Source organism: Eretmochelys imbricata, chromosome 24, assembly GCF_965152235.1.
Source record: "Eretmochelys imbricata isolate rEreImb1 chromosome 24, rEreImb1.hap1, whole genome shotgun sequence".
Classification (NCBI taxonomy): Eukaryota; Metazoa; Chordata; order Testudines; family Cheloniidae; genus Eretmochelys; species Eretmochelys imbricata.
The window spans coordinates 10,443,857-10,468,399 of NC_135595.1; the positions used below are offsets into that span (position 1 = coordinate 10,443,857).

Consider the following 24,543-nt stretch of genomic DNA (forward strand, 5'->3'; position numbering starts at 1 on the left):
GGCAGAGAGCTGGGACAAGGGAGGTGGGGTGATATTCCCAGAGATATACCAGATGTACCATGTCATGGTAATCCAGCCTCTACGACTGAAAGATAGGGGCTCCCACCTGTACTAGCCCAGCTTTGGGGGGCTTTTCTGCCCCCAATCCAGAGCCCCCAAAGCAGGACAAGGTCCATGCTGGCTGCTTAGGGGGTGGTGCTGGTGATGGCAGGGGTGGCTGGCTGTAAGTGCCGTCTTTAAGTAATGTTCGCCTAACCGTGGTCATTAAAGATCCAAGGCGGCTTATGGCAAGAGGCAGCGTTTTAACCTTGGAGGCCTTGCCCACACACAGATGGGCATGGGGTTCTGTTCCGCTTGGCTGCTGCATCCACCCCCAGAGGGGGCTGCGTTTCGGCAGCTGGGGCAGCAGATCCTGGAAGGTGCTTTGGGATCTTTGCTGGGAGCAAGGGGTGGTCAAACAGAAGAGATTGCTCCTTAGCTATCTCCTCTCCGCACGGTGAAGGATCCCGAAGAGCCATGGAAACCACAGGCAGGACTCATGAACCCTGGGAAGTGCCTGGGAAGTGCCAGGACTATTCAGCCCTTTATATGGAGCAGAAAGGAGGCTCTATTCTCCCTTCCCCATTCATGGCCTGAGAGACGCTTTCTTCCTTGCTCTCTTTCTTCCTACAGGGGGATTTTTGGCTCAGACTCTCCTCCGGTCTCTGGAGACAGACATGACTTCCCTTCCAGACCAGCACCCTCTGGCATTGCCCTGGGGTGGGTGTGGGGAGCCAGCTCCTTGCTGCCCTGATCATAAACCCCAGGAAATCATTCCCTAATTGGATCTGCCTCACCAAGTCAAATAGGATCCAGTCAAACACGGCCCCTGTCTGGGCTGCAAAACTGATCGAGTCGCCCTGGGGACCGGCTGTGTCCCAAGACTGTGAGATTCTGCCTGGACTGGCAGCACCAAACAGTGCCATAACTGGGCTACCGGGGCCACCCACATAGGCGGAGCCAAAAAGGGCAGGAGATATGTTTGTAAAATGCAAAGGGGGCCAAGGGTGGGGTGACCGACTCTCATGCTGCAGGGTGGGGAGCTGCAGGGGTCAGGAAGGATCTCTCATTGCCTACGTGGCCAGGTGCAGGGGGAGGAGGGATGTTGGGCAGGAAAGTTGTATCTTGACAGCTGCTGACGCCGGGCTACTGCATGTATGAACCAGTGGCCTGTTCAGATGTGGAGGAAAGTGGGCTACTAGACAGAGGGGCCAGGCGGCCTGATCCAGAGCAGGGGGCTGCTGGGTTAGATGGGCCAGGGGGTGTGATCTGGAGTGGCAAATCTGAGACTCCTTTAAGAGGGTGCACTCCAGCCTCCTACCCCTCTTCTTAAGGAGCCTGCTGACCCAGACCCAGGCTCACGGCCTAGCTTTGGGGATGGGGGGCTGGGCTCGGGCTGCCTTTGAAATGGTTGGCTCTCACTGCGCTGCAGCAGATCCCCCTGGGCCTGCACCTGTCCCCCTCACTCTCACTCTGTTACAGACAGTTCCCAGGAGTGGAGCCGGAGGAGAGGGAGCCCGGCATGCTGGAGCTGGAGCCAGCGCCCCCATCCCCGGGGAAAAGTCTTCCGCTTCTGTTGATACAGGGGAAAGGGAGAGGCCCAGAGCCTGGGGCAGAAACCAGCGGGGCCTGTGAAGAGGGCACCCCCAAATCATAGCTGGGGCTGTGCAGAATGCACCCCATAGTCGTGGCTGGGGGCAGGGAGACATGCTCTGGAAATGCACCATAATGCTACATGGGGAGTTGCAGTTGGCAGGCTGGCCTTGTCCAGGACTCTCCCCAAATTGTGGCTGCTTTAAGGGTACCTAACAGTTTCAATGCCTCCCTCCCTTCCCCCCATCCTACTCCCAACCCCCCACCCCCCGCCGTAACTTGACCCTTTGCTCACAGCAGTTGTTCTTGGCACTGGGGGGACTTTTCCATGACAGCACAGAGCCGAGATCCTCTTTATTTTCTGCCTTTGAATAAACGCTGCTTTTCCGGCTGCCTGGACCCGCTCACACAAGCTGCGTGCTCGAGTCCCCGTCTTCGACCCCCACATCGCCCATGGGGGCCCATGCCCCGCTAGGCTCCCTGATGCCCCACTGGTGCGGGGAGGGCCAGGGGAATCATCTCAGGTCATGCCAGTCTCCCCTCAAGCAACCCCAGCCCCTCCTTCCGGGGACCCACAGTAATGAATCCCAGAACCCCCTAAGGAGCAGCCACCAGTCCAAAGCGGCAGGAACCAGGGGAATTCAGTGTCCCTGCTTTGGCAGAGCGTCCCTGGGGAGGGTGAAGTCACTGGCATAGCATTCAGGGCACAGCGCTGTCTATGCCAGGGCAGCATTGGCAGGACAGCTAGAGGTCCCAGCTCCCCCTCCCCCCCCAGCCCCCATGTATTGTCTGTGGCTTGAGTTTGGTTCCCAAACACCAGCTGCCTCCCCGAGCTCTCTGGGCTGCTGGGCTCATAAACTGGGGCAGGAAGCTCCCGAGAGCGGGAATCCTGATGTGATTCCCACCACTCCCTGTGACCGCTGCGCGTGGGAATGCTGGGATAGGAATAGCCTCTCTCCTGGCATTCTGGCCCTGGGGCTCCTGCATGGAGCAGAAGCAGTCTGCCATCGTCAGAGCACCACCAGCAGACTGGGGTCAGGGGCACTGGGAATGCCATCATCCACAGGGCCATGATCTTTTGCCTGTCCCTCGGAGGATCTTAAAGCACTTCACACTCAGGTGCGAGCTGAGCCAGACACCCCTGGGAGGGGCGTCAGGATCATTCCCACTTTGCAGAGGGGGAAACTGAGGCACAGAGCATGAAAGTGACTTGCAGGTCAGTGGCAGAGCTCAGAGGAGAACCCAGGAGTCTGGCCCATGTTAGCCACAAGCCCTGCATTTGGGAGGGAGTTGCCCAAAGTTCCTCATCTCAGCTCCAGTTTGAGCGCTGGGCGGCGAGCCAGTGTGACCCTGGCCTGCTGGAGAGCAGCCCCTGCCTCCAGAGCAGATCTGACTCCCAAGACCTTCCTCGGGCATGAGGCTCAGGTGTGCAGAAGAAGCCAACAGCCATAAATTCTGTCAGAGTCTCCATCAGTGTGAACTTCCCAGCACCCCTCCCTCCCAGACCCCCATCAGCCAGAGCACCTGGGACAGGCAGGCTGGCTGCTGAGCCTGGGGCTTCATCACCCGACCACTAGAGCCCCCAGATGTCTGCTCAGCTCCCCCTTCTGATGCCCTTCTGATGACCGTGGTGAGTAATGAGCCTGTTAGCGCATTTTTCAGGCATAGATCTCAAAGCGCTTTATAGTGGAAGGTCAGGATCATTTGTCCCATGTGGGGAAACTGAGACACGGAGCAGGACCAACCAAAAGTGGGGTCCCCTTGAGCAAGGTGCTGTACAAGCTCAGAATAGTGGCTAAATAGCGGCAGAGCCAGAAACAGAACCCAGGTGTCACAAATCCCACTAGGCCACACTGCTTAACCAACATAACCGCTCATTTCCTCTCGCCCTTTTTGTAGCTTCTCTCCAAACTCCCTTCTGCCAGTCTCCGGCCAGCCCCTCCTGATTGGTGTCCTGGGCCCCACATCAGACTGTACCACCAGCTGGCATCCCTGCCACCGGGCTCTTCAGTACTATCGGTTGGGGAACCCAGCAGGCTCTTTCGAAAGCATGTTTCGAGCAACTGCTTCCCCCTGGCAGGGGAGACGCCCCAGCTCCCCCGCTGGGCTCCTTGCCAACAGCCGGAGTGCAGGCGGGTGTTGTCGCTGGCCATTCTTGGGACAACGGTCCAAGGGGCTGTAGGGCGATGCCTGGCCCCATCCCAAACTGGAGACCGCAGCAAAGATCCAGCATCTCCCCCGCCCCAGCTGAGCACCACAGACCCCACTGTGGGTCAGCAGTGGGGGGAGGAGTTCGTGGTATAATCCATTCCTGCACCCCACCCTCACTCCACCCCGTCTGGTTATTCCATGGGGAAGGCCAGTGGACCATGGCATTGGGCGCAAGGCAGAAATGCTGCAATCCCAGAGCTGGTATCAGGCCAATGCTGATCCTCAGTGTCCCTTTAAGGGTGTATTTTGTGGGCTGTATTTTTCCCCTCTGGGGGCACTGGCTCCAGTCTGGTCCTGGGGCAGGACTGGCTGGCTTGCGGAGAGCAAAGGTGATGAGGAGCCATTTACCCCTAGGGCATTGGTTATAATGCAGCCCTCCAGCTCTAATTCAGGGGACTGTAAGGGGCTGGGCAACAGGACAGAAGCCTTTTCCCACTGGGCTCCTGGCCCTAGCCTGGCCTTGGACTGGGAGGGCAGCTGGGCCTGGGGAAAGGAGCCTTGTACCTCTAGATTGTTAGTGGCTCTTTGAACCCACCTCCCCCCTTGTGTCCTGGGTCCACAGCTGGAGGTAGCTTGAGCTGCTAGCCCCATGGTAGCTAAACCTCTGGGCCTGGAAGCAGGCAGGCGCCTGGGATCCAGGCGCTCACAGAGCCTCCCCACATGGGCCTTTGGGGAGGGATGCTCGGGGCTCTTTGCTGTGGGGTTTGCTGAGTGCTGGGGCTGACACAGAGACACCTGCGTCCAGCAGCATTCTAGACACCCGAATCAATCAGCTGCGTCATGGCCTTAACTGTGAAATGAGTTGGCAGGTCTCAGCCCAGTGTGTTGGGGCGGTACCGCCTCCTCCCCAATCCTGATCGGCAGAGAGGCCGTGGAGTTAGCAGGCCATGGAGACAAGGTCCCTTCTCCATGGGTGAAGCACTGTGATGGGATGGTTGGGGGTTGGGGGGAGTCGGCACTGCCTGGGCTGCTCCTGCTCTGGGGTTACACGGAGCCTCCTCTCCAGGCCTGTCAAACCGGTGTCCTTCACCAGCACTCAATGCTTATGATCAGTCATTGTCTGTATTATGGTAGCGCCTCAGAACGCCACCCTTGCACCGAGATCCCCACGGTGCTAGGTGCTGTATGTTATTAGGTGTATTACGGTAGTGCCTCAGTGTTCCACCCATGCACCAGGACCGCATGGTGCCAGGTGCTGTATGTTATTTATTAGGTGTATTATGGTAGCGTGTCAGAGCCGCAGCCACAGACCAGGACCCCATGGTGCTAGGCGCTGCACTTTATTTATTAGGTATATTACAGTAGCACCTCAGCGCCCCACCCATGCACCGGGACCCCATGGCACTAGGCACTGTACAAACACAGAACAAAGAGACAGAACAAAGAGTCCCAAACAGCTTCCAATCTAAGTGTAAGATGAGAGGCAATTGGTGCAGAGAGACCCACAGACAGGGCAGCCCAACATCCATTCTCCTGTTCCTGGCTGTACTCCCCCTTTTCTGATCTCTTGCAGCCAGACTTGGGATGGAGAGGGGAACACGACCCCCCCTCGTCCACTCATGGGTCTCGTCTCCCCCAGGCCTGACCTGCCACAGCAAGAGTGTGGGAGAGATACCAGGAATCTCTCAGCTCTGCTGCAGGAGAAGCCGCTCCCTGGAGACCTGCCTAGGTTTTGTCTGAGGCCCAGAGCATCCGGGGACAGGACACTTGGGCTGTCCTGAGCTGCCAGGTGGCCAGAGCTAGGTTCTCTTCTGCATTGGTTGCTCTGAAGTCCTGGCTGAGGACCTGGGGGGGGGCGGGGAGGAGGCTCTGTCTGCACTGAGCTCATTCCCACTTGCCACCCAGAGCCTTCTGCCACGGGGACACTCTGACCCAGTTCTGGATCTGAGCATCGCCAAAGATCAGACTTTGGCTCCACCAGCAGTGGGGATGGGCCCAGTGGGCATCCAAACTTCTCCAAAGGTCAGGGGTCAGGGGCCCCGTCTCCTGGGCTCCCAACATACAGACTGGCATCCCCTCGCCCACCAGCGGGTGACCACAGCCCAGACAGTCCTGGGCTCCCATGCCTGCCCGTGACCTTCGTGCCGCATGGCTGCCGTGGGTTGGGATGCCCCTCCTCCCTGCGTCTCTCTCCTCCCCGTGGGTCTGTGTGGCATCTGGGGTCCCCTGCCCACTGAGGTAATGCTACCCCTCTTTCTTCCCCACCCCTCCCCTGGCAGGTTGGGAGGGAGTATTCGCCGGCGGCAACCACCTCCGAGAATGGTGGTGGCAAGAAGAAGCAGAAGGAGAAGGAGTTGGATGAGCTGAAGAAGGAGGTGAACCTGGTAAGGATCCGCTCCATCCCATGAGCACTGCTTGGGGGCTGGGCTGTGTTCCCCACCAAGGCAGGTCACTCCCCCACGCTTATGTGGCTGTGAGGTTGCTTCCCCCCCTGTTGCTTCCCCACCATCCTTGCTAGATCTCGCTGATCACCCCTCTGATCAGCACCTAGCATCAGACACCAAGGCAGTAGGAGACAGAAACAGTGGGTGGAAGGATGGATGGATGGATGGATAGTGCAGATGGCTGGCTGCTGGATAGATGGATGGTGCAGGTGGATGGATGAATGGATGGATGGTGTAGGTGGGTGAGTGGATGAATGGGTGGATAGATTCTACAAATAAATAAGAAGCAAGAGGAAGACCAAGGACAGGGTAGGCCTGATACTAAATGAGGGTGGAAAAACAATAACAGAAAATGTGGAAATGGCAGAAGTGTTTAATGACTTTTTTGTTTCAGTTTTCACTGAGGTTAGTGAAAAGGCTAGTAGTGATTGGACTTTTAACATAGTGAATGCCAGTGAAAATGAGGTAGCATCAGAGGCTAAAATAGGGAAAGAACAAGTTAAAAATTACTTAGACAAGTTAGATGTCTTCAAGTCACCAGGGCCTGATGAAATCCATCCTAGAATACTCAAAGAGCTGACTGAGGAGATATCGGAGCCATTAGCGATTAGCTTTGAAAAGTCATGGAAGACGGGAGAGATTCTAGAGGACCGGGAAAGGGCAAATCTAGTGTCCATCTATAAAAGGGGGAATAAGGACAACCCGGGGAATCACAGACCAGTCAGTTTAACTTCAGTACCTGGAAAGATAATGGAACAAATAATTAAGCAATCAATTTGCAAACACCTAGAAAATAATAAGGTAAGATAAGATAATAAGGTAAATAAGACAATTTGCAAAATGGGAAATGACTGCCTAGGAAGGAGTACTGCAGAAAGGGATCTGGGGGTCATAGTAGATCACAAGCTAAATATGAGTCAACAGTGCAACACAGGTGCAAAAAAAGCAAACATCATTCTGGGCTGTATAGGAGTGTTGTAAACCAAACCCGAGAAGTAATTCTTCCACTCTGCTCCATGCTGATTGGGCCTCAACTGGAATATTGTGTCCATTTCTGGGTGCTACATTTCAGGAAAGATGTGGACAAAGTCCAGAGAAGAGCAAAAAAAATGATTAAAGGTCTAGAAAACATGACCTAGGAGGGAAGATTGAAAAAATTGGGTTTGTTGAGTCTGGAAAAGAGAAGACTGAGAGGGGACATGAGAACAGTTTTCAAGTATGTAAAAGGTTGTTACAAGGAGGAGGGAGAAAATTTGTTTTTCTTAAGCTCTGTGGACAGAACAAGTAATGAGCTTAAATTGCAACAAGGAAGGTTTAGGTTGGACATTAGGAAAAACTTCCTAACTGTCAGAGTGGTTAAGCACAGGAATAAATTGCCCAGGCAGGTTGTGGAATCTCCATCATTGGAGATTTTTAAGAGCAGGTTAGACAAACACCTGTCAGGGATGGTCTAGGTAATACTTAGTCCTGCCATGAGGGCAGGGCACTGGACTGGGTGACCTCTCGAGGTCCCTTCCAGTCCTATGATTCTATTCTATGATTCTACGGATGGTGCAGATGGCTGGCTGGATAGATGGACGGATAGTGCAGGAGGGTGGGTGGATGAAGGGTGGGTACCATAGATGGACAGTGTCTCTTACACTCCAAATCTGCTTTCCCTGTATACTGTGGGTGGCTGGGGTCTCTCTGCCCCGGTGGCTCCGGGAGCCAGCCTCACCCCAGGAAGTCATGGACAGCAGGCCTTGATGAGCCAGTGCTCTGCCAGATGAGCCCTTTGGATCTGGTTCTGTTCCCAGGACATTCAGCTCTCTTGCTAGTCTCACTGTGACCTTCCCCCACCTCTCCCCTGGCAGGATGATCACAAGCTGTCTCTGGATGAACTGGGCAGGAAATACCAGGTGGATCTGTCCAGGGTAAGTCAGGACATGTCAGTATCTGTGGGTTGGTGCCCCTCCCTCACATTGCCCTCTCCCCTACCACTCTCCCTCCCCATCACCCTCCACTCCCCTCTTGCCTCCTCCCCTCTCATCCCACCTCCCCTCTCCCTCCACCCCTCGCTCACCCTCCTCCCCATCACTCCTTGCTCCCTGCCTTCCAGTTTCCAGGCTGCGCTGCCATCCTGCCCTACACCACTGCCTGATGACAATCGCTGCAGCATCAGCCATCGCAGGTACCCTCCTGCTTCCCCCTCTCCCCCCCACCCCGCCATCTGACCTCAACCCCCTGGCAGATCTTGGAGAATTTGCCCTCACCCCTCCCTTAGGGTGGGGTCAGCCTGGTCTGGGCCCTGATTCCCAGGCTCCTGGGGTGCAGGTTCCGGGCAGTGTCTGGGCCACTCCATTCACCTGGTGCTCAGATCTACAGGGAAGGGTCCCCCCAGAAGCCCCACTGGGGGAGGGATTCCCCACCCAGAAGCCCCAGCAGACCCCTGGGGAAGATGAAGCCCCTTCCTCTGCAGTGTGAGTGGTTTGGCAGGGTGGGGGAGGGGCTTTTCTCTGGGACCCCTCCCCCTGCCCCCCAGCCTGGCTGTACCGGGCAGTGCAGGATTCAGGAGAACTGGCCCCACAGGGCTCTGTGATGCAGGGGAGGGAGCCTTGGGTAGCGGCTCCGTTCCCTTCGCCAGCTGCTGAGTGCACTGGGTCCAGTGGGGAGTGGCCAACAGTGTGAAATGCCAGGGATATGGGGGCTCCTCCGGCCTTTGGGTGCTTTGAACCCTGGTAGCACGTAACTGGCTCTTTCTCTCTGTCCCTTCTTCCTTCCTTCCCGTTTTGTCGTTCCTCTGGGTTCTGTGTCACTCCTTCGCTCCCCTGCCATCCCTCCGAACCCCCTCTTCCCGGGCAGGGTCTGACGAACACCCGCGCAGCCGAGATCCTGGCGCAGGATGGCCCCAATGCCCTCACGCCCCCCCCGACCACCCCCGAGTGGGTCAAGTTCTGCCGCCAGCTCTTCGGGGGCTTCTCCATCCTGCTGTGGATCGGCGCCATCCTCTGCTTCCTGGCCTACAGCATCCAGGCCGTGATGGAGGATGAGCCAGCCAACGACAACGTGAGCCACATAACCCGGGGCAGATCAGACAGGGGCGGGATGAACCAAGTCATTATGGCCTGCGTCCCAGGGCTGGGTTCAGCTGGATTCTCCACCCCACACCTGGAGTTTCTGGGGGTTGAACAAACCTCTAAATGGAACCACACTGAAACTCCCCTGCTTCTGTCCTTCCCCTAACGGTGCGGTGGTGGTGGTGGGGATTCAGGGGGGACCCTCTGTCTGGCCTGAACTTGATGGGGGGCTTGGTCTTACCTAAGGGGTGTGACCAGGTTTTGCATGGCAGGGCCATAGAGTCTCATCCCAGCCTCCCAGAGATTTCTGAGAACCTGGCCTGGGCGCAGGCTCCATGGGTCTCATCCGTTCGGTCAGCTCTGGGCTTTGATTCACCAAACTCAACCCAGACCAAGTGAGCAGCATCTCCTGGCCAAGGCAGGGAGAGCCGGGGTGAACTGGTCCCACCTGGACACTCCCAGCATTGGGGGATGGGTGAGGAACGGTTCACTGTCCCCCGGCATTGAAAGCAGGCTCCAGAACGACTCAGCCCTGTTTCCTAAATAAGAGCTGTAGTAACACAGGCAGCAGCTCTGCCTTGGCACCGTCCCACCCGCACGGGAGACCTGCAAGTGCTGCAATGAGCGAGGAGGGGGCTCCGGAGGGGGTGCTCTCCCTTCGCTCTCAGGGCTGGCCCCACCGCTCCAGTGCGGTGCTAGGGGGCGCTGTGCTGCAGGGAATGGTGAGGGTGGCCCAGTAGGGGGCGCTCTCCCCGTGGAGCATAGTGGCCAGGGCCTCGCCTTTGGGATGAGACACCAGCCCAAGTCCCAGCTACTTGCGTTCATTAAGGAACCGACTTTTCATCTCAGTGGGGGTGTTAGCCCGGCCAAACTCCATCTCCAGGAATTACCTACTTCCCCTTACAGGGTCAGATATTTGTCACTTCCTGTCCTAAACTGCTGGGCAGCATCACTGTGTGTCTGTTAAGCAGCTGCCGTGTCCCACCCCAGGGGCGGCTGCATTGCGGCAGTGGGCGAAGGAATCCCCTATGTCTGAATAGTCTCCTTCTCTCCCCAGCTGTACCTAGGCGTGGTGCTAGCTGCTGTGGTCATAGTCACTGGCTGCTTCTCCTACTACCAGGAGGCCAAGAGCTCCAAGATTATGGATTCCTTCAAAAACATGGTACCACAGGTAGGAGCCCCCCTCTCCCATCCTCTGCACCCTGCTGGCACCACATGGCATGGAAAGGGAGGAGACTGACCACCTGAATAAAGGCAACTCAGGCTGGAAGGGTCATGGTCAAGCTACAAAACATTGATTGCAACAAACCCACAGCTACCTAGGAGTGCCCACTTCATGGGGGATAGAACCTGGGTCTTCCTGCCCCTAAGGCCCAGCCTCCTGAGCTAGAGGAGGATCCTCACTGACTGCTAGCAATATAGGACCTATGACACACAGCCAAGCAGTTCTGATTCCATCCTGTAGAGGGAAGAATTTTCCCCTCTTAGCCTCCCTTTTGATCCTAAATCTCTTTGGCAGGAGAGACAGACCCAAGCAGCACAAGTGGAATCTGGATTGGGGACACCTGTAAAGGCTTGGGGCAGGGTCTGGGGTTTTGGTCCATTTGGGAAACATGGGTCCAAGTCCAGTTTCACAATGTTAAGATCTCGGCCGGTCCCCTGCAGTGGGTAACCCAGCCAGTGTGGTTCCCTGGCTCCCTCTAGTGGTGGCCGGGCCACAAATAGGAGTTGATGAGCCCGCAACAGCCATGGGGAAATGGCCTTTTAGCTCAGTAGCAGCAGATGTCTTTAGACCCAGAGTTCCCAGATTCCAGGGGTGTTGCAAGAGCTGTTGTTGCAGAAATATCCCAGGCCATCGCTGAGTGATGGGAGAGGAGAATACAGAGCTGGAGGCTCTCCAGGGGCCCCTGAGCCCGTCTGGGGGATCCACCTCCTCCCTGAGCTGGCAGCGCAGAACGGGGCCATTTCTGAGTCTGGATGCAACCGTGCTCAGCTTTTGATTTTGTCCCAACCGCTCAGGCCTCCGTGCGTCCTCCTTCCAGCCAGTCTCTGAAACGCTGCATTGATGGGCTGGGATATTTCTGCAACAACACTGATTTCCCGCTGGCAGAGTCACCCCACTGAAGTGGAGAGAGATCAGAATCAGGCCGGTGCCATGCCTTGCCTGGCCGGCAGCAGGAGAGCCCGCAAGGCAGGCGTTCCCAGCCCGGAGAGAGAAGATCCTAATGGAGCTGATTGCTGAGCACTAGGGGTGGTGGGGACAGAGGAGCAGCTGCAGTGGTGGGTGGGCAGCACTTCCCTCTGCTGGCTGGAAGAGGGGGCGCAGCTGTGACCCCCCGACACACACTGTGAGACCAGAACTCCACTGGGAGTTTCAGCCGAGCCCAGCAGCAGGCCAAGCCCTGGGTAAGGGTGGGGGTGGGCTCAGGACCACATGCACTTGCAGCTTTGCTCACAGCTTCCGCTGGCAGGGCCGTTCTGCAGGGCTCTCCCACAAGGGGCTGGGACCCATCAGGTCAGATGGGGGTCAGCGGTGCGCAGCAGGCTGGGGCGTTACAGGGGGTTCCAGGGGTGCGGGAGCCGGGTGCACCTTTTGCCTTTACCTCCTCTTGCCTTTACCTCTCCTTCTGGCTATGTTGGGCAGCAAGCCCTGGTGATCCGGGAGGGCGAGAAGATCCAGATCAACGCTGAGAACGTGGTGGTGGGAGACCTGGTGGAGGTGAAGGGGGGAGACCGGGTCCCTGCCGATCTGCGCATCATCTCCTCCCATGGCTGCAAGGTGAGGATGGCGGAACTGTGCCCGGGCTGGTGTGGGGGCTTCATAGGCTAGAGGAGAGGGAGGCATGGCCGGCTATAGGGCAGCCAGTACTGCTTTATTTAGACTTGTGGACTGACAGGCCAGCTGGACAGATGGACCCTGCTTTGTCGATCTTACATGAAAAGGCTAAAGAGGCCTTGCTGCTCTCGTGGCTCTATGAGATCTACCCACGGGGCCATAAAGGGTGATATTGGTGTCTGCCTTCTTGGAGGGGCCACTGCGGCACACCCCACGGGCAGCAGGCTACGTCAGGACAGCCTGGGGGAGGTTGCAGGGTCTCGGCCCGGCCCAATCTCCAGGTCCCATGGGAATCCAGGGCTCCCCTGCAGGGATGGGGTGAAAATGGAGGCCGTGCTGTCCCTGTATGCCCGGCTGCAGCATGGCCAGCCCCTTGAGGGAGCAGCACTGCCAGCCCAACCCTTGGCACCCTCGGAAACCCCCCAGCCTGCCCTGATAAGGGCCCTAATGCCTCCCCTGCCCCAGGATGATAAGCACCCCGAATCCAACCCTCCCCATACCAGCTGCGGAACCCCTCCCCCCTTCCATCCCCAAGCTCGAGCGTCCACATTCTCCCCCGCCCCCCTCCAGCAGCGCAGCTGCCAGGCGCCCGCAGTGAGCTGCGTGGGATGAGGGAACCTGCCAGCAGCCCATGGTCTCTGCAGAGGACCCCGTGGGAACTGGTGCTGAGGATGGGACATGGGATCCCCAAGAGTAGGGGGGGTGTCCAACTGTCTTTTCGGGCAGAATCAGGGCTTATAGGCTGATGCCGGTGACGGGGCAGGGGACTGATAATGACTGGGGCAGATTGCCCCCGTGCTGTCTGTCTGTTCTTCCCATCTCTGTCTCTTTTGGGCCCCGAGGCCCCTGACCGGCCTCCCGTTGCCTCGGCAGGTAGATAACTCCTCCCTGACGGGCGAGTCGGAGCCACAGACCCGCTCCCCCGAGTTCACCCATGAGAACCCCCTGGAGACCCGCAACATCTGCTTCTTCTCGACCAACTGTGTGGAAGGTGAAGGGGGGAGGGGGCCACCTGGTCCACTCAATTTAGGGCCTGGCCCTGGATCTGCAGGTCTGCCCCACATGCCCCCCGGCACTGAGCCTGGAGCGGTTATGGAGCCCTGAAATCAGTGTGCTTTGGGGAGGGGTGGTGATGAGGAATCGGCGGGGCGGGGGGGACTGAGCAAAAGGCAGTTGAAATGGCCAGACTGGGGAGAAATAAAAGGGGTTATTACCCCCAGGGCAGCCTAACCCCAAAATTGCAGAGGCAGTGCCCGGGAGGGTGCCCGGGCAGGCGACTGGGCCGTGATGCCAGGAAGGTCTGGCCATGACACACAGACCGCTGTGCTGAGAGACGGGCCACAGGGAATGCTGTGCTGAACAGAGAGCCCTGGAGGCTGGGGGGACCATTGCTCAGAGAAGGGCCTAACCCTAGAGACAAGCCAGGCCTCAACCCCTGCCAGGCCCATCACCCACCCAATGGATGGCACGCACTTGCCCACTAAGAGTGAGGGGCTTCGTCCAGTCCTGATGCTGAAAACAAGGGGCCAGCCTGGTGGGATGGGCTGAGACCCCCACAAGCTCATTGCACAGAATAGCCACCAGGCAGGGTTCAAGTGGATCCCTGGAGGTACAAAGGCTCGTGGTCCAGGGCTGAGAGGATACCCAGGGCCCAATCAAGTGGTGCATGGGGGAGTTGCATCAATGTTGGGGTCCCTCAATCCTCAGTCCCTCCTGAGCCCCCTCCCAGCCCTGAACCCCTCACCCCAGTTCCAGTCTTCCCCACAGAAGTACTTGAAATACGTGCCCCTCCTCCCCCACCACTGCACTAGGCACTGCCCGGGGCATCGTCATATCGACCGGGGACCGCACAGTGATGGGCCGCATCGCCTCGCTGGCTTCGGGGCTGGAGGTGGGCCGCACCCCCATCGCCATGGAGATCGAGCACTTCATTCAGCTCATCACCGGGGTGGCCGTCTTCCTGGGCCTCTCCTTCTTCATCCTCTCCCTCATCCTCGGCTACACCTGGCTGGAGGCCGTCATCTTCCTCATCGGCATCATCGTCGCCAACGTCCCGGAGGGGCTCCTGGCAACCGTCACGGTAACAGGTTCCGTTCCTGCACTGCCCCAGGGCGGGGCTGGGTGTCTGGCCAGGCCCCTCGGGCACAGCCAGCGCAGGGCGATCTGACCACACTGGCAGTTCCGGGTGCAAATCCTGCCCCCGCCTCGCCTGCTCTGACCCCCTCTCCCCTGGCCCACAGGTGTGTCTGACCCTCACCGCCAAGCGCATGGCGCGCAAGAACTGCCTGGTGAAGAACCTGGAGGCGGTGGAGACGCTGGGCTCCACCTCCACCATCTGCTCCGACAAGACGGGCACCCTCACCCAGAACCGCATGACGGTCGCCCACATGTGGTTCGACAACCAGATCCACGAGGCTGACACCACCGAGGACCAGTCTGGTGAGAGACCATCGCTGCTACCTGCCACCTGCTCCCCCTGCCCCCTCTACCTATGCCCCCTGCCATCTGTGCCATCACCACTCCACCACCTCCTTCCCCTTCACCAGTGCCATCACCACCCTGGCGTCCCTGCCCACACCCCCACCACTCATGCTCCTCCCACACCATTGTGTCCTTCTGCCTGCCACTACCACCACTGCCCGCACCCCTGGGACTGCCACCACCGCCCACACCCCGCCCGCACTCCTGCCCCTATCACCACCACTGCCCGCACCCCTGGGACTGCCACCACCGCCCACACCCCGCCCGCACCCCTGCCACTATCACCACCACTGCCCGCACCCCTGGGACTGCCACCTCCGCCCACACCCCGCCTGCACCCCTGCCCCTATCATCGCCACTGCCCGCACCCCTGGGACTGCCACCACCGCCCACACCCCGCCCGCACCCCTGCCCCTATCACCACCACTGCCCGCACCCCTGGGACTGCCACCACCGCCCACACCCCGCCCGCACCCCTGCCCCTATCACCACCACTGCCCGCACCCCTGGGACTGCCACCACCGCCCACACCCCGCCCGCACCCCTGCCACTATCACCACCACTGCCCGCACCCCTGGGACTGCCACCACCTCCCACACCCCGCCCGCACCCCTGCCACTATCACCACCGCTGCCCGCACCCCTGGGACTGCCACCACCGCCCACACCCCACCCGCACCCCTGCCACTATCACCACCACTGCCCGCACCCCTGGGACTGCCACCACCGCCCACACCCCGCCCGCACCCCTGCCACTATCAACACCACTGCCCGCACCCCTGGGACTGCCACCACCGCCCACACCCCGCCCGCACCCCTGCAACTATCAACACCACTGCCCGCACCCCTGGGACTGCCACCTCCGCCCACACCCTGCCCGCACTCCTGCCACTATCACCACCACCGCCCACACCCCTGGGACTGCCACCTCCGCCCACACCCCACCCGCACCCCTGCCATTATCACCACCACCTAAGTCTAAGATGACGCTAGCACTTTGCTGGTAAAACTTTTGTCAGTCGGGGTGTGAAAAAAAACACACCACTGGCCGATGTAAGTTTCACTGACAAAAGCACCAGTGTGGACAGCCATAGCTCCTGCTGCTCGTTGGGGTGCTTTAATTATGCCGGCAGGGGAGCTCTCTCTCGTTGGCCCAGAGCGGCTACATGGGAGATCTTACAGTGGTGCAGCTGTAAGGTGTGAAGTGTAGACATAGCCTTAGCCTGCCGTGAGAGCAAACTGTCTGTCTCCACACACTGGGTAACAATACAGCATAGAGGGGAAACTGAGGCACAAACAGGACTCATACAAATATTCCCACTTCGTCACACTCCCCCACTGCGTGTGCCCTCACCCCCCATCCCTACCATGCCAACTCCACCTATCCTCTCACACAACGCCCCCATTGTGTGACCTTACCCCCTTCATCTCTTCCCATGCCCCCCACTACCACCACTGCCTGCACCCCCCATCTCCACCCATGCTTTCACTCCCCACCACTGTCCCCTCACCTGTGCCCTCGCCCCCTGTCATCACCACCCACGTGTCATGGCTGTCTGTACCCTACACCCATGCCCCCTGTGCCTCCTGCCACCCCATCCGTGCCCCCTGCCACCACCTCCACTCTGGCTACCAGCACCCCTAACTCATCATCTTGCGCATCCCCCTGCCCCAGCCGTCCTTGCCTCCCCCGACCTGCATCTGTCGAACCCCTGGTGCTCCTTCAGAGCAGGGCTGAGGTGGGGGTACAGGGGGGAACCTGTGGCACTGCAGGGTCAGCTGTGCTGAGCCCCAGAGTGTGCCCTGGGCAGTGCCTGCCGGGTGGATGTGACAAGCCCTCGCACACAGCACCTGTGTTCCATGTTCCTCTCCCGAATTTCTGGCTCTTCTTTCCCTTGTTTGCCTCTGTCTGGGTTCGATCCCATGGGACCTGACTTCGGGCAGCTCTGGTTTGGAGACCTGGGCACCTCCCAGGAGCAGGCTCTGCTGGATTAGAGACTGTAGGAAAGATCCTGGCTACTCCATCCCGGCCTCTCCTGGCAGGGGATGGTGTAGTCGGTGGGGCAGGAGCACTGGCTGTGGGGGGAGTTCCTGACTACTCCAGCCAGCAGGGGGCACTGTACATGACAATGCTGCAACCAGGCAGTGGGGCTCAGCTCGCAGCTCCAGTCCTATGGTCAGGAGTCAGGGTGGGGTCATGTGGCTGACTGGTGTGTCTCCTTCCAGGTGCGACCTTCGATAAGCGCTCGCCCACCTGGGCGGCCCTGGCCCGCATCGCTGGCCTGTGCAATCGAGCCGTCTTCAAGCCAGGCCAAGAGAACGTCTCCATCTCCAAGGCAAGCTGGATTCCCGGACCCCACCCCTCACTCCCGGGCTCCCTGCACGGCTCCCACAAGTGAGATGGGTCCCAGCGCTGAGCACACCAGAATTCCCAGGGGATATGGGCTCTGAAGGTCTCCCCCTGTCCCCCCATGTCCTTCACGCTGCTCTGATCCCTGCCTGGGGCACCACGTGAGCACAAGGAGGGGGCCGTGAGGAGCTGCACTGAGATGGGATCTTGGCATCCCACAGCCACAGCCGTCTGGCCACAGCCAGATGGGCTCAGAATGCCCAGGGGGCCTGGACAGCCCCCAGCCTCTGCCACGCTGCCAGACCTCTGTCCCGCCCGGACCCCTGGCCTGGGAGCTGGCCTCAGAGCACACAGGGCCAGCCTGGGGAGAGAGCAGCCCATGGGAGTGTGCTTTCCTAGGGCCGGATCCCAGAGCCAGGGGCTGTTCAGTCTGACCCATAGCACGTGGCTGGGTTGTTCCCTGCCTCCGCAGGATTGTCAGCCTCAGAGCAATGCCCAGCAAGCCCCATAGCCCGTTCGCCAGCCGCGCCAGATCAGACTAATACCCACCGAACCCCACGGCCCATCCACCAGCTGTGCCAGATCAGAGCAATGCCCTGTTAGCCCCATAGCCCATCCACCTGTTGTGCCAGACCAGAGCACGCACACCTCCCCTCCCATTGGCCAGGGACCCACTACCCCAGCCACGCCTCCCCCACCCCACATTGACTGTGGCCCCACCTTGCCTCCTCACCCATTGGCCATAGCCTTCCCCCATTTCCACATCCATTGGCCTCTGCCATGCCTCCTTTTCCATTGGTCATGGCCTCACCCTGCCTCCCCTCCTATTTGCTGTGACCCCAGCCACACCGTCCCTCCTGTTGGTCAGGGCTCCACTACCCAACCCCATCCATTGGCCATGGTCATGACTGCCCTCCCATTGGCCATGACCCCAGACGCACCTCTCATCCCTTCACCCCACCAGTCTGCCTTTGCCTTGCACTGATGGCCCCTCTCCCCTCGGCAGCGGGACACAGCGGGCGACGCCTCCGAGTCAGCCCTGCTCAAGTGCATCCAGCTCTCCTGCGGCTCCGTCAAGAAGATGCGGGACAAGAACCCCAAAGTGGCAGAGATTCCCTTCAACTCCACCAACAAGTACCAGGTGGGCTGGGGCATGGGTCCGGGGCTCAGAGGGGCACAAGCTGCGTTGATGTGGGCACAGATCAGGAACAATCTGTGGGGTTGGCGGGGGGGTCAGTGTGCGACTGGGAGGGAATTGGGCTGTGGCTTGGAGATGGCATTGGGGATAAGAGTGGGAATGCAATGGACCTACGGGAAAGTTGTGCCCCTTGGAGGAGCCATGTAGTGGGGGTGCTGGCCACTTGGCTCCCAGCCCCATAGCATCCTCAGCCCCAAGCTGTGCAATGGGGTGCTGGCCACTCAGCTCCCAGCCCCACAGCATCCTCAGCCCCCAGCTGCGCAGTGGGGTGCTGGCCACTCGGCTCCCGGCCCCACAGCATCTTCAGCCCCCAGCTGTGCAGTGGGGTGCTGGCCACTCGGCTCCTGGTCCCACAGCATCTTCAGCCCCCAGCTGTGCAGTGGGGTGCTGGCCACTCGGCTCCCGGTCCCACAGCATCCTCAGCCCCCGGCTGTGCAGTGGGGTGCTGGCCGCTCGGCTCCCAGCCCCCCAGTCCCTCAGCATCCCCAGTCCCCAGCTGAGCCGGCTGAGCTTGGCTGTTGCCAACATTCGTTCAGCAGATTCAATCCCCATGGATAATAGTTGGGCATAGACAAGAGGCTGCACTCTGGCCAGAGACCAGCTCCCAGCCACAGCCTGCTGAGCCCCCAGACACAGGGCCAGGAGGAGCTGGAGGGAGGAAGGGAGCCCCAGGCCTGCTCAGGCTGTGTGTGCAGGGAGAGCAGCCCGGGGCAGAGGCGGGGGGAGGAGTGACACTGGGATGGGATGCAGAGGAGAGCAGGTGAGTTGGAGGCAAAAGGATGGGAGGACCTAGAGAGACAGAAGAAAAGGTCCTGGGTGGCCATGCGGGGAGTGGCAGGGGACTCGGTCCCTTGCGGGGTGCAGCGCTGGAGGGAGGCAAGCCCCGTCCTCCCAGCGTGGCTCCCCCTAGCCGGCTCCCCCTTGTGTTCCAGCTCTCCATCCACGAGCGTGAGGACAACCCCGAGGGCTACTTGCTGGTGATGAAGGGCGCGCCGGAGCGCATCCTGGACCGCTGCTCCACCATCCTGGCGCAGGGCCAGGAACTGCCCCTGGACGAGGAGATGAGAGACGCCTTCCAGAATGCCTACCTCGAGCTGGGCGGGCTGGGGGAGCGAGTGCTGGGTGAGGGCACCCGGGCACTGTGGGGGGGGAGGGCTGGGGGGGGTACACGGGGGGAGATTGTGAAAGAGTGAACACCATGCGTGTGTGCGTGTGTGTGTGCAGGGGGGATTGGGAGTAACAACAGGGCAGGGATGATTGTGCACGGGGTTGGCGGGGGTGTCTGGCTGTGGCTCACGCTGGCGCTCTCGGCTCTCCCAGGCTTCTGCCACCTCCACCTACCCCAAGACAAGTTTCCCCGGGGGTTCAAATTTGACGCAGACGAGATCAACTTCCCCACCACCGGCCTGTGCTTCGTGGGGCTCATGTCCATGATCGACCCGCCCCGGGCGGCTGTGCCTGACGCTGTGGGCAAGTGCCGGAGCGCAGGGATTAAGGTAAGACCCTTCGGCAGAGATCTCATTGCCAGGTCAGGCGAGCCCATACTCCAGGCTGAGGGCAGAGCAGCCCACGCAGGTGGGGCCATGCGGACAGCCAGCTTGGCTTGCTGCCATGCTGGATACAAAGCCAGGGACCCTGTGCGAAACCCAGCAGGCATGATGCCTTGGCCCAGACACTGCATTGTCAGAAGCAGAACCCACTAGCTCCTACTTTAACCACTAGACCACACTCCCCGCTGCATCTAGGAGTCCTGACTCCCAGCCATCCTGCTCTAACCACTCCTCCCAGTATTGGCTCCCAGACCACTACTTAAACCACTAGACCGCACTCCCCGCTGTGTTTAGGAGTCCTGTTTCCAGCTATCATCCCCAGTCTAAAAACTCGACCTTGCTCCCCTCCTAGAGCTGGGAATAGAACCCAGGAGTCCTGGCTCCCAGCTGCCCTGCTCTTACCACTAGTCCCTACTCCTCCCAGAGCTGGGAACTGAACCCAGGAATCCTGGCTCCCAACTCCATTGCCATGGCACTGGGCCCTGCACATCAGTGTCCATGTCTTGACTGCTGCGTGGCTCCACCCCCAGGTGATCATGGTGACCGGTGACCACCCCATCACCGCCAAGGCCATCGCCAAGGGTGTGGGCATCATCTCCGAGGGCAACGAGACGGTGGAGGACATTGCAGCCCGGCTCAACATCCCCGTTGGCCAAGTCAACCCTAGGTAGGCTGGCCCTGGCTCCCAGGGTCCCCCGTCCAGGCTGTGGGGAACTGGCCAGCCCTGACGCTGTCTCTCCCTACAGGGAAGCCAAGGCCTGTGTGGTGCACGGCTCTGACCTCAAGGACATGACTGGGGAGCAGCTGGACGAGATCCTCAAGAACCACACGGAGATTGTCTTTGCCCGCACCTCTCCCCAGCAGAAGCTCATCATCGTGGAGGGCTGCCAGAGACAGGTGAGAGCCTGTGCCCGATTCCTGAGCACTCAGCCTGCCCCCTGCTGGCCAGCCTGACCCACACACCTGCCCCACTGGGGAGGCCTAGGCCAGTGCCCCCCAGGCTGCACGCCCCCGGGGACGGCTCTCAGCCTCGGTCACTCTGAATGGCTGGCTGGCCAGCGCAGCCAGGTGGGGAAAGGTCCTTGCCCTTCCGAAACTTGCCACCCTGCCCTGCTTCTAATAGAGCTGGGCACTATGGGTTAGTGACCCCCAGGGGAATTGCCATGGATACCACAGCACTCGTGTGTCCATGGGTTGAGCTGCGCCCAGCTGGCATGAAGGCTCGGTGCCATCTGGGCAGCTCTGCTCTCCTCCAGATGATCGCCGTGCGGTCCAGCTCCTAACCGGCAAGCTCAGAGCCATGCCCACAAGGGCTACCCCCTCCCCTAGCGCAGAACCCCCAGGACATAAAAGGGGAGTAATTGCTCTAGGCACTAGACCCCACTCCACTCCCAGAGCTGGGAATAGAACCCAGGAGTCCTGACTCCCAACTGCCCTGCTCAAACCACTAAACTCCACTCCCCATCCAAATCAGGACTAGAACCCAGGAGCCCTGGCTCTCAGCCCCCCACTGCTGCAACCTCTAGACCCCCCTGCCCATCCGGAGTAAGAAATAGAACCCAGGAGTCCTGACACCTAGGCCTCCTCGCTGTGACCAATACCTGCCAATCTCCTCCTGGAGCTAGGAGTAGAACTCAGGGGTCCTGTTCCCTCCAGCCTTTCTTTCACCCCCAACCCATGCAGCCCCTTGTAGCTCAAGGACTCACTCACCAGCCCCATCTTGGGGGGGGGGGCGGGAGGCAGGAGCCCCTCCTGCCCAGCCCCGAGCCCTGCGATGTATGGTGGGGATTGGGTGACAGTCCCGGGGCGAATGCAGTGACTTGTGCCATGTTTGGCCCAAACATCAGTGCTATCTGGGCAGGAGGGACCTGGCCAGGATTGGGCGTGTACGTCCCCTCCAGCCCCACAGCACCCCCTACAGCACTGTTGTGCAGTGGAACCAGTGCCCCCTGCTTAGTAACCCCCCCCACACACACACACAGTGCCCTTTCCTTGGGGGTCTCCCACCCTGCCCAGCTCCCAGCTTGAGGGCTGGTACTGCCCCCTCCCGGTGCTGATCCTGCCACTCCCTCCTTAGGGGGCCATCGTGGCCGTGACAGGGGATGGCGTGAACGACTCCCCCGCCCTGAAGAAGGCTGACATTGGCATCGCCATGGGCATCGCCGGCTCCGACGTCTCCAAGCAGGCGGCCGACATGATCCTGCTGGACGACAACTTCGCCTCCATCGTGACAGGGGTGGAGGAAGGTGGGTGCCCAGGCTGGTGTGGGGGCAGGGAGGCAGGCAGTGCCCTCCCTCCCTACATCCCTCTCCCTGTTCCCTCAAACCCAGCCAATTTGTGACCTGGACATCAACCAAGCACCAGGCAGGCACCAGGATCCAGGGCACCCGAGGACGTGGGCCTGGCACTGGCTCGTCCAGCCCAGCCCCCGCCCCGGATCAGCCCCCTGCTGCCTTGCTGTGAGGAGCGCTGGAGCAGTCCTCCAACAACAGAGCCCTGATGGGTGCCCAAAGCTCCCAGAGCTGGCTGGAGCAAGCTGTGTGCCGGCCCACGCCGGAGTAGGCTGGTGCTGCTGGGCTTGGAGCCTGGCCCCGGTGTCACTGTCTCTGGGCCAGGCTGGCACCCGGTATGCTGAAAGTGGAGGAAGCTGATGTTGCCACTTCCCTGATTGTGCCAGGCCTTGCCAGAGGCAGCAACACGGCATTCCCCGCCCCTTCTGATCCCTCCACTCACCCACCCACCCACATTACCATCTTTGTCCTCTGCCCAGCCCCCCTCTGCCCCACGACTCTAGCTCTCCCTGTGATTGCTCTTGCCAGGCCGCCTGATCTTCGATAACCTCAAGAAATCCATTGCCTACACGCTGACCAGTAACATCCCCGAGATCACCCCCTTCCTGCTCTTCATCATCATCAATATCCCGCTGCCCCTGGGCACCGTCACCATCCTCTGCATCGACCTGGGCACTGATATGGTGAGGGATGGGCGCTGTCTGGTGGGGGAAGGGAGCAGGGGTGTGATGGGATGGGTGAAGGTGTGGAGTGATATCGTAAATGGGGGAGGGGTGAATGAGAGCGGGGTGGGGGAGAAGAGTAATGCCCCAGGGCAGGGGGTGGCACTAACAGGAGTTTCCGCGCCTCTGCCCTTAGCCTTGGCCGCAGCTGAGCCCAGAAGATGCCCCTTCTCCTGCCCGTGGCTCGGGGGCACTGAGTCCCTCATGGGCGCCAGGGCGAACTGGGTGCAGCAAGCTGCCAGGTCCACTGGGGGACCCGAGGGGCCGGGTCTGGGGATTGGGCCCTGCAGGCAGTGAGGCCAACAGCTCCTTCTCCTCCTGGCACAGGGATGGAAGCAGTGAGGATTCAAGCCTGGCTTCGTTTGCATGGCGCGGTGGGCTCTGCCCTCCCTGGGCTCCGGGCAGCCCCACTCCCTGCGTCCCAGGCCCCAGCCCTGGGCCACCGTGGCAGGAAGAGGGTGGTTTGAGTTGGTAGCACCAATCCCAGACTGGCTGCACTACGGTTTGTGCTCAGTGTCATGGCATGGAAGTCCCCCAGCCCTCAGCACAGCCCCCCTGAGTGGGCTGCAGCATGCTGGTGCCATGTGGCCATGTAGGTGCCTTGCACTGGCCTGGCTCTGCTGGGCAAAATCATACCCCTCCCGCCATGTCTCAGCCTGTCTCAATGGGGGCAATCCAAGCTGAATAACCCATAGGCTAGATGGATGCATGGGTGGATGGGCAAGGCAGTCAGTGGGCGGAGGGAGGGAAGGATGGACAGGCAGGTCAGTGGATGGAGGGAGGGAAGGACAGGTCGGTCAGTGGATAGATGGAAGTGGGGAGGGAGGGTTGGACAGACAGGTCAGTGGATGGAGGGATGGACAGGCAGGTCAGTGGATAGATGGAAGAGGGGAGGGAGGGAAGGACAGGCAGGTCAGTGGGGCTTGGAGGGATGGAGACCCTGCAGACTCCGAGCAGGGAGAGTGGAGGTGGGGCGGGTGCCAGGAGACAAGGGGGTTGCAGTGAGCCCAGGAGAACTGAAGCTGACTCTCGGGTGGCCTTTCCAAGCCACACAGTCTATGGGGCCATGGACTCGTTTCCTCCCTGGACGCATCATTATTGAGCAGTTCAAACCGGGCTGGAGATGCCCTCGCTGTACCACCAGACAATCCCGCCCCGGGGGATGGGCCACTGAGGGTTCTCCATCCCCAGAGCGTGGGAGCCTGGAGTCCAACAGGGAGCTTAGGCCTGGATCTGAGCCCTGAGTCCCTCCCTCAAGATGCCACGGGAGGAAGGGGCTTCCTAGCTCTGTTGAGGAGGAGTCCCTGGACCCCAGCCCCATTCACTCCCGGCCCCTCCTGCCCCGCCAGGTCCCCGCTATCTCCCTGGCCTATGAAGCCGCAGAAAGCGACATCATGAAGAGGCAGCCGCGGAACCCCAAGACGGACAAGCTGGTGAATGAGCGACTCATCAGCATGGCCTATGGGCAGATCGGTGAGTGGGGCTGTGGGCACTGTCTGCTCAACCCGCGGCTGCACCCCGGAGCTGAGAACCCCAGCCCAGGGGCTGCAGGAAGCTATGCTGGTGGTTCAATAGAGGGTGCTCTCCCACGACTTAGGACTGAACCCGGTACCCCAGTGTGGCAGCAGGGGGCACTGTGCTGCAGGGAGCAGTGGGGGTTAGCACCGACCAGTACCCCAGCGTGGTACCGGAGGGCGCTGTGCTGTGGGAAGCAGTGGAGGTTGGCACTGACCAGTACCCCAGCGTGGTACCAGAGGGCGCTGTGCTGTGGGAAGCAGTGGAGGTTGGCACTGACCAGTACCCCAGCGTGGTACCAGAGGGCGCTGTGCTGTG

The 24,543-nt window shown here is 60.2% G+C and overlaps 1 protein-coding gene across 1 annotated transcript in view; it reads left to right on the top strand.

Moving 5' to 3' along the window:
- The first annotated feature begins 1,289 nt into the window (after nt 1-1,289).
- LOC144280008 (sodium/potassium-transporting ATPase subunit alpha-2) overlaps nt 1,290-24,543 on the top strand; it is a 29,130-nt gene continuing 5,876 nt past the window's right edge. Inside the window, exons 1-18 of the mRNA XM_077841699.1 lie at nt 1,290-1,301; nt 6,063-6,167; nt 8,081-8,140; nt 9,069-9,272; nt 10,341-10,454; nt 11,928-12,062; nt 12,993-13,110; nt 13,931-14,199; nt 14,360-14,558; nt 16,826-16,935; nt 17,956-18,090; nt 19,080-19,269; nt 19,468-19,643; nt 20,228-20,364; nt 20,444-20,594; nt 21,775-21,943; nt 22,517-22,671; nt 24,060-24,183. Coding sequence (XP_077697825.1) covers nt 1,290-1,301; nt 6,063-6,167; nt 8,081-8,140; nt 9,069-9,272; nt 10,341-10,454; nt 11,928-12,062; nt 12,993-13,110; nt 13,931-14,199; nt 14,360-14,558; nt 16,826-16,935; nt 17,956-18,090; nt 19,080-19,269; nt 19,468-19,643; nt 20,228-20,364; nt 20,444-20,594; nt 21,775-21,943; nt 22,517-22,671; nt 24,060-24,183 — 2,563 coding nt within the window. The remainder of the gene's footprint in view (nt 1,302-6,062; nt 6,168-8,080; nt 8,141-9,068; nt 9,273-10,340; nt 10,455-11,927; nt 12,063-12,992; nt 13,111-13,930; nt 14,200-14,359; nt 14,559-16,825; nt 16,936-17,955; nt 18,091-19,079; nt 19,270-19,467; nt 19,644-20,227; nt 20,365-20,443; nt 20,595-21,774; nt 21,944-22,516; nt 22,672-24,059; nt 24,184-24,543) is intronic.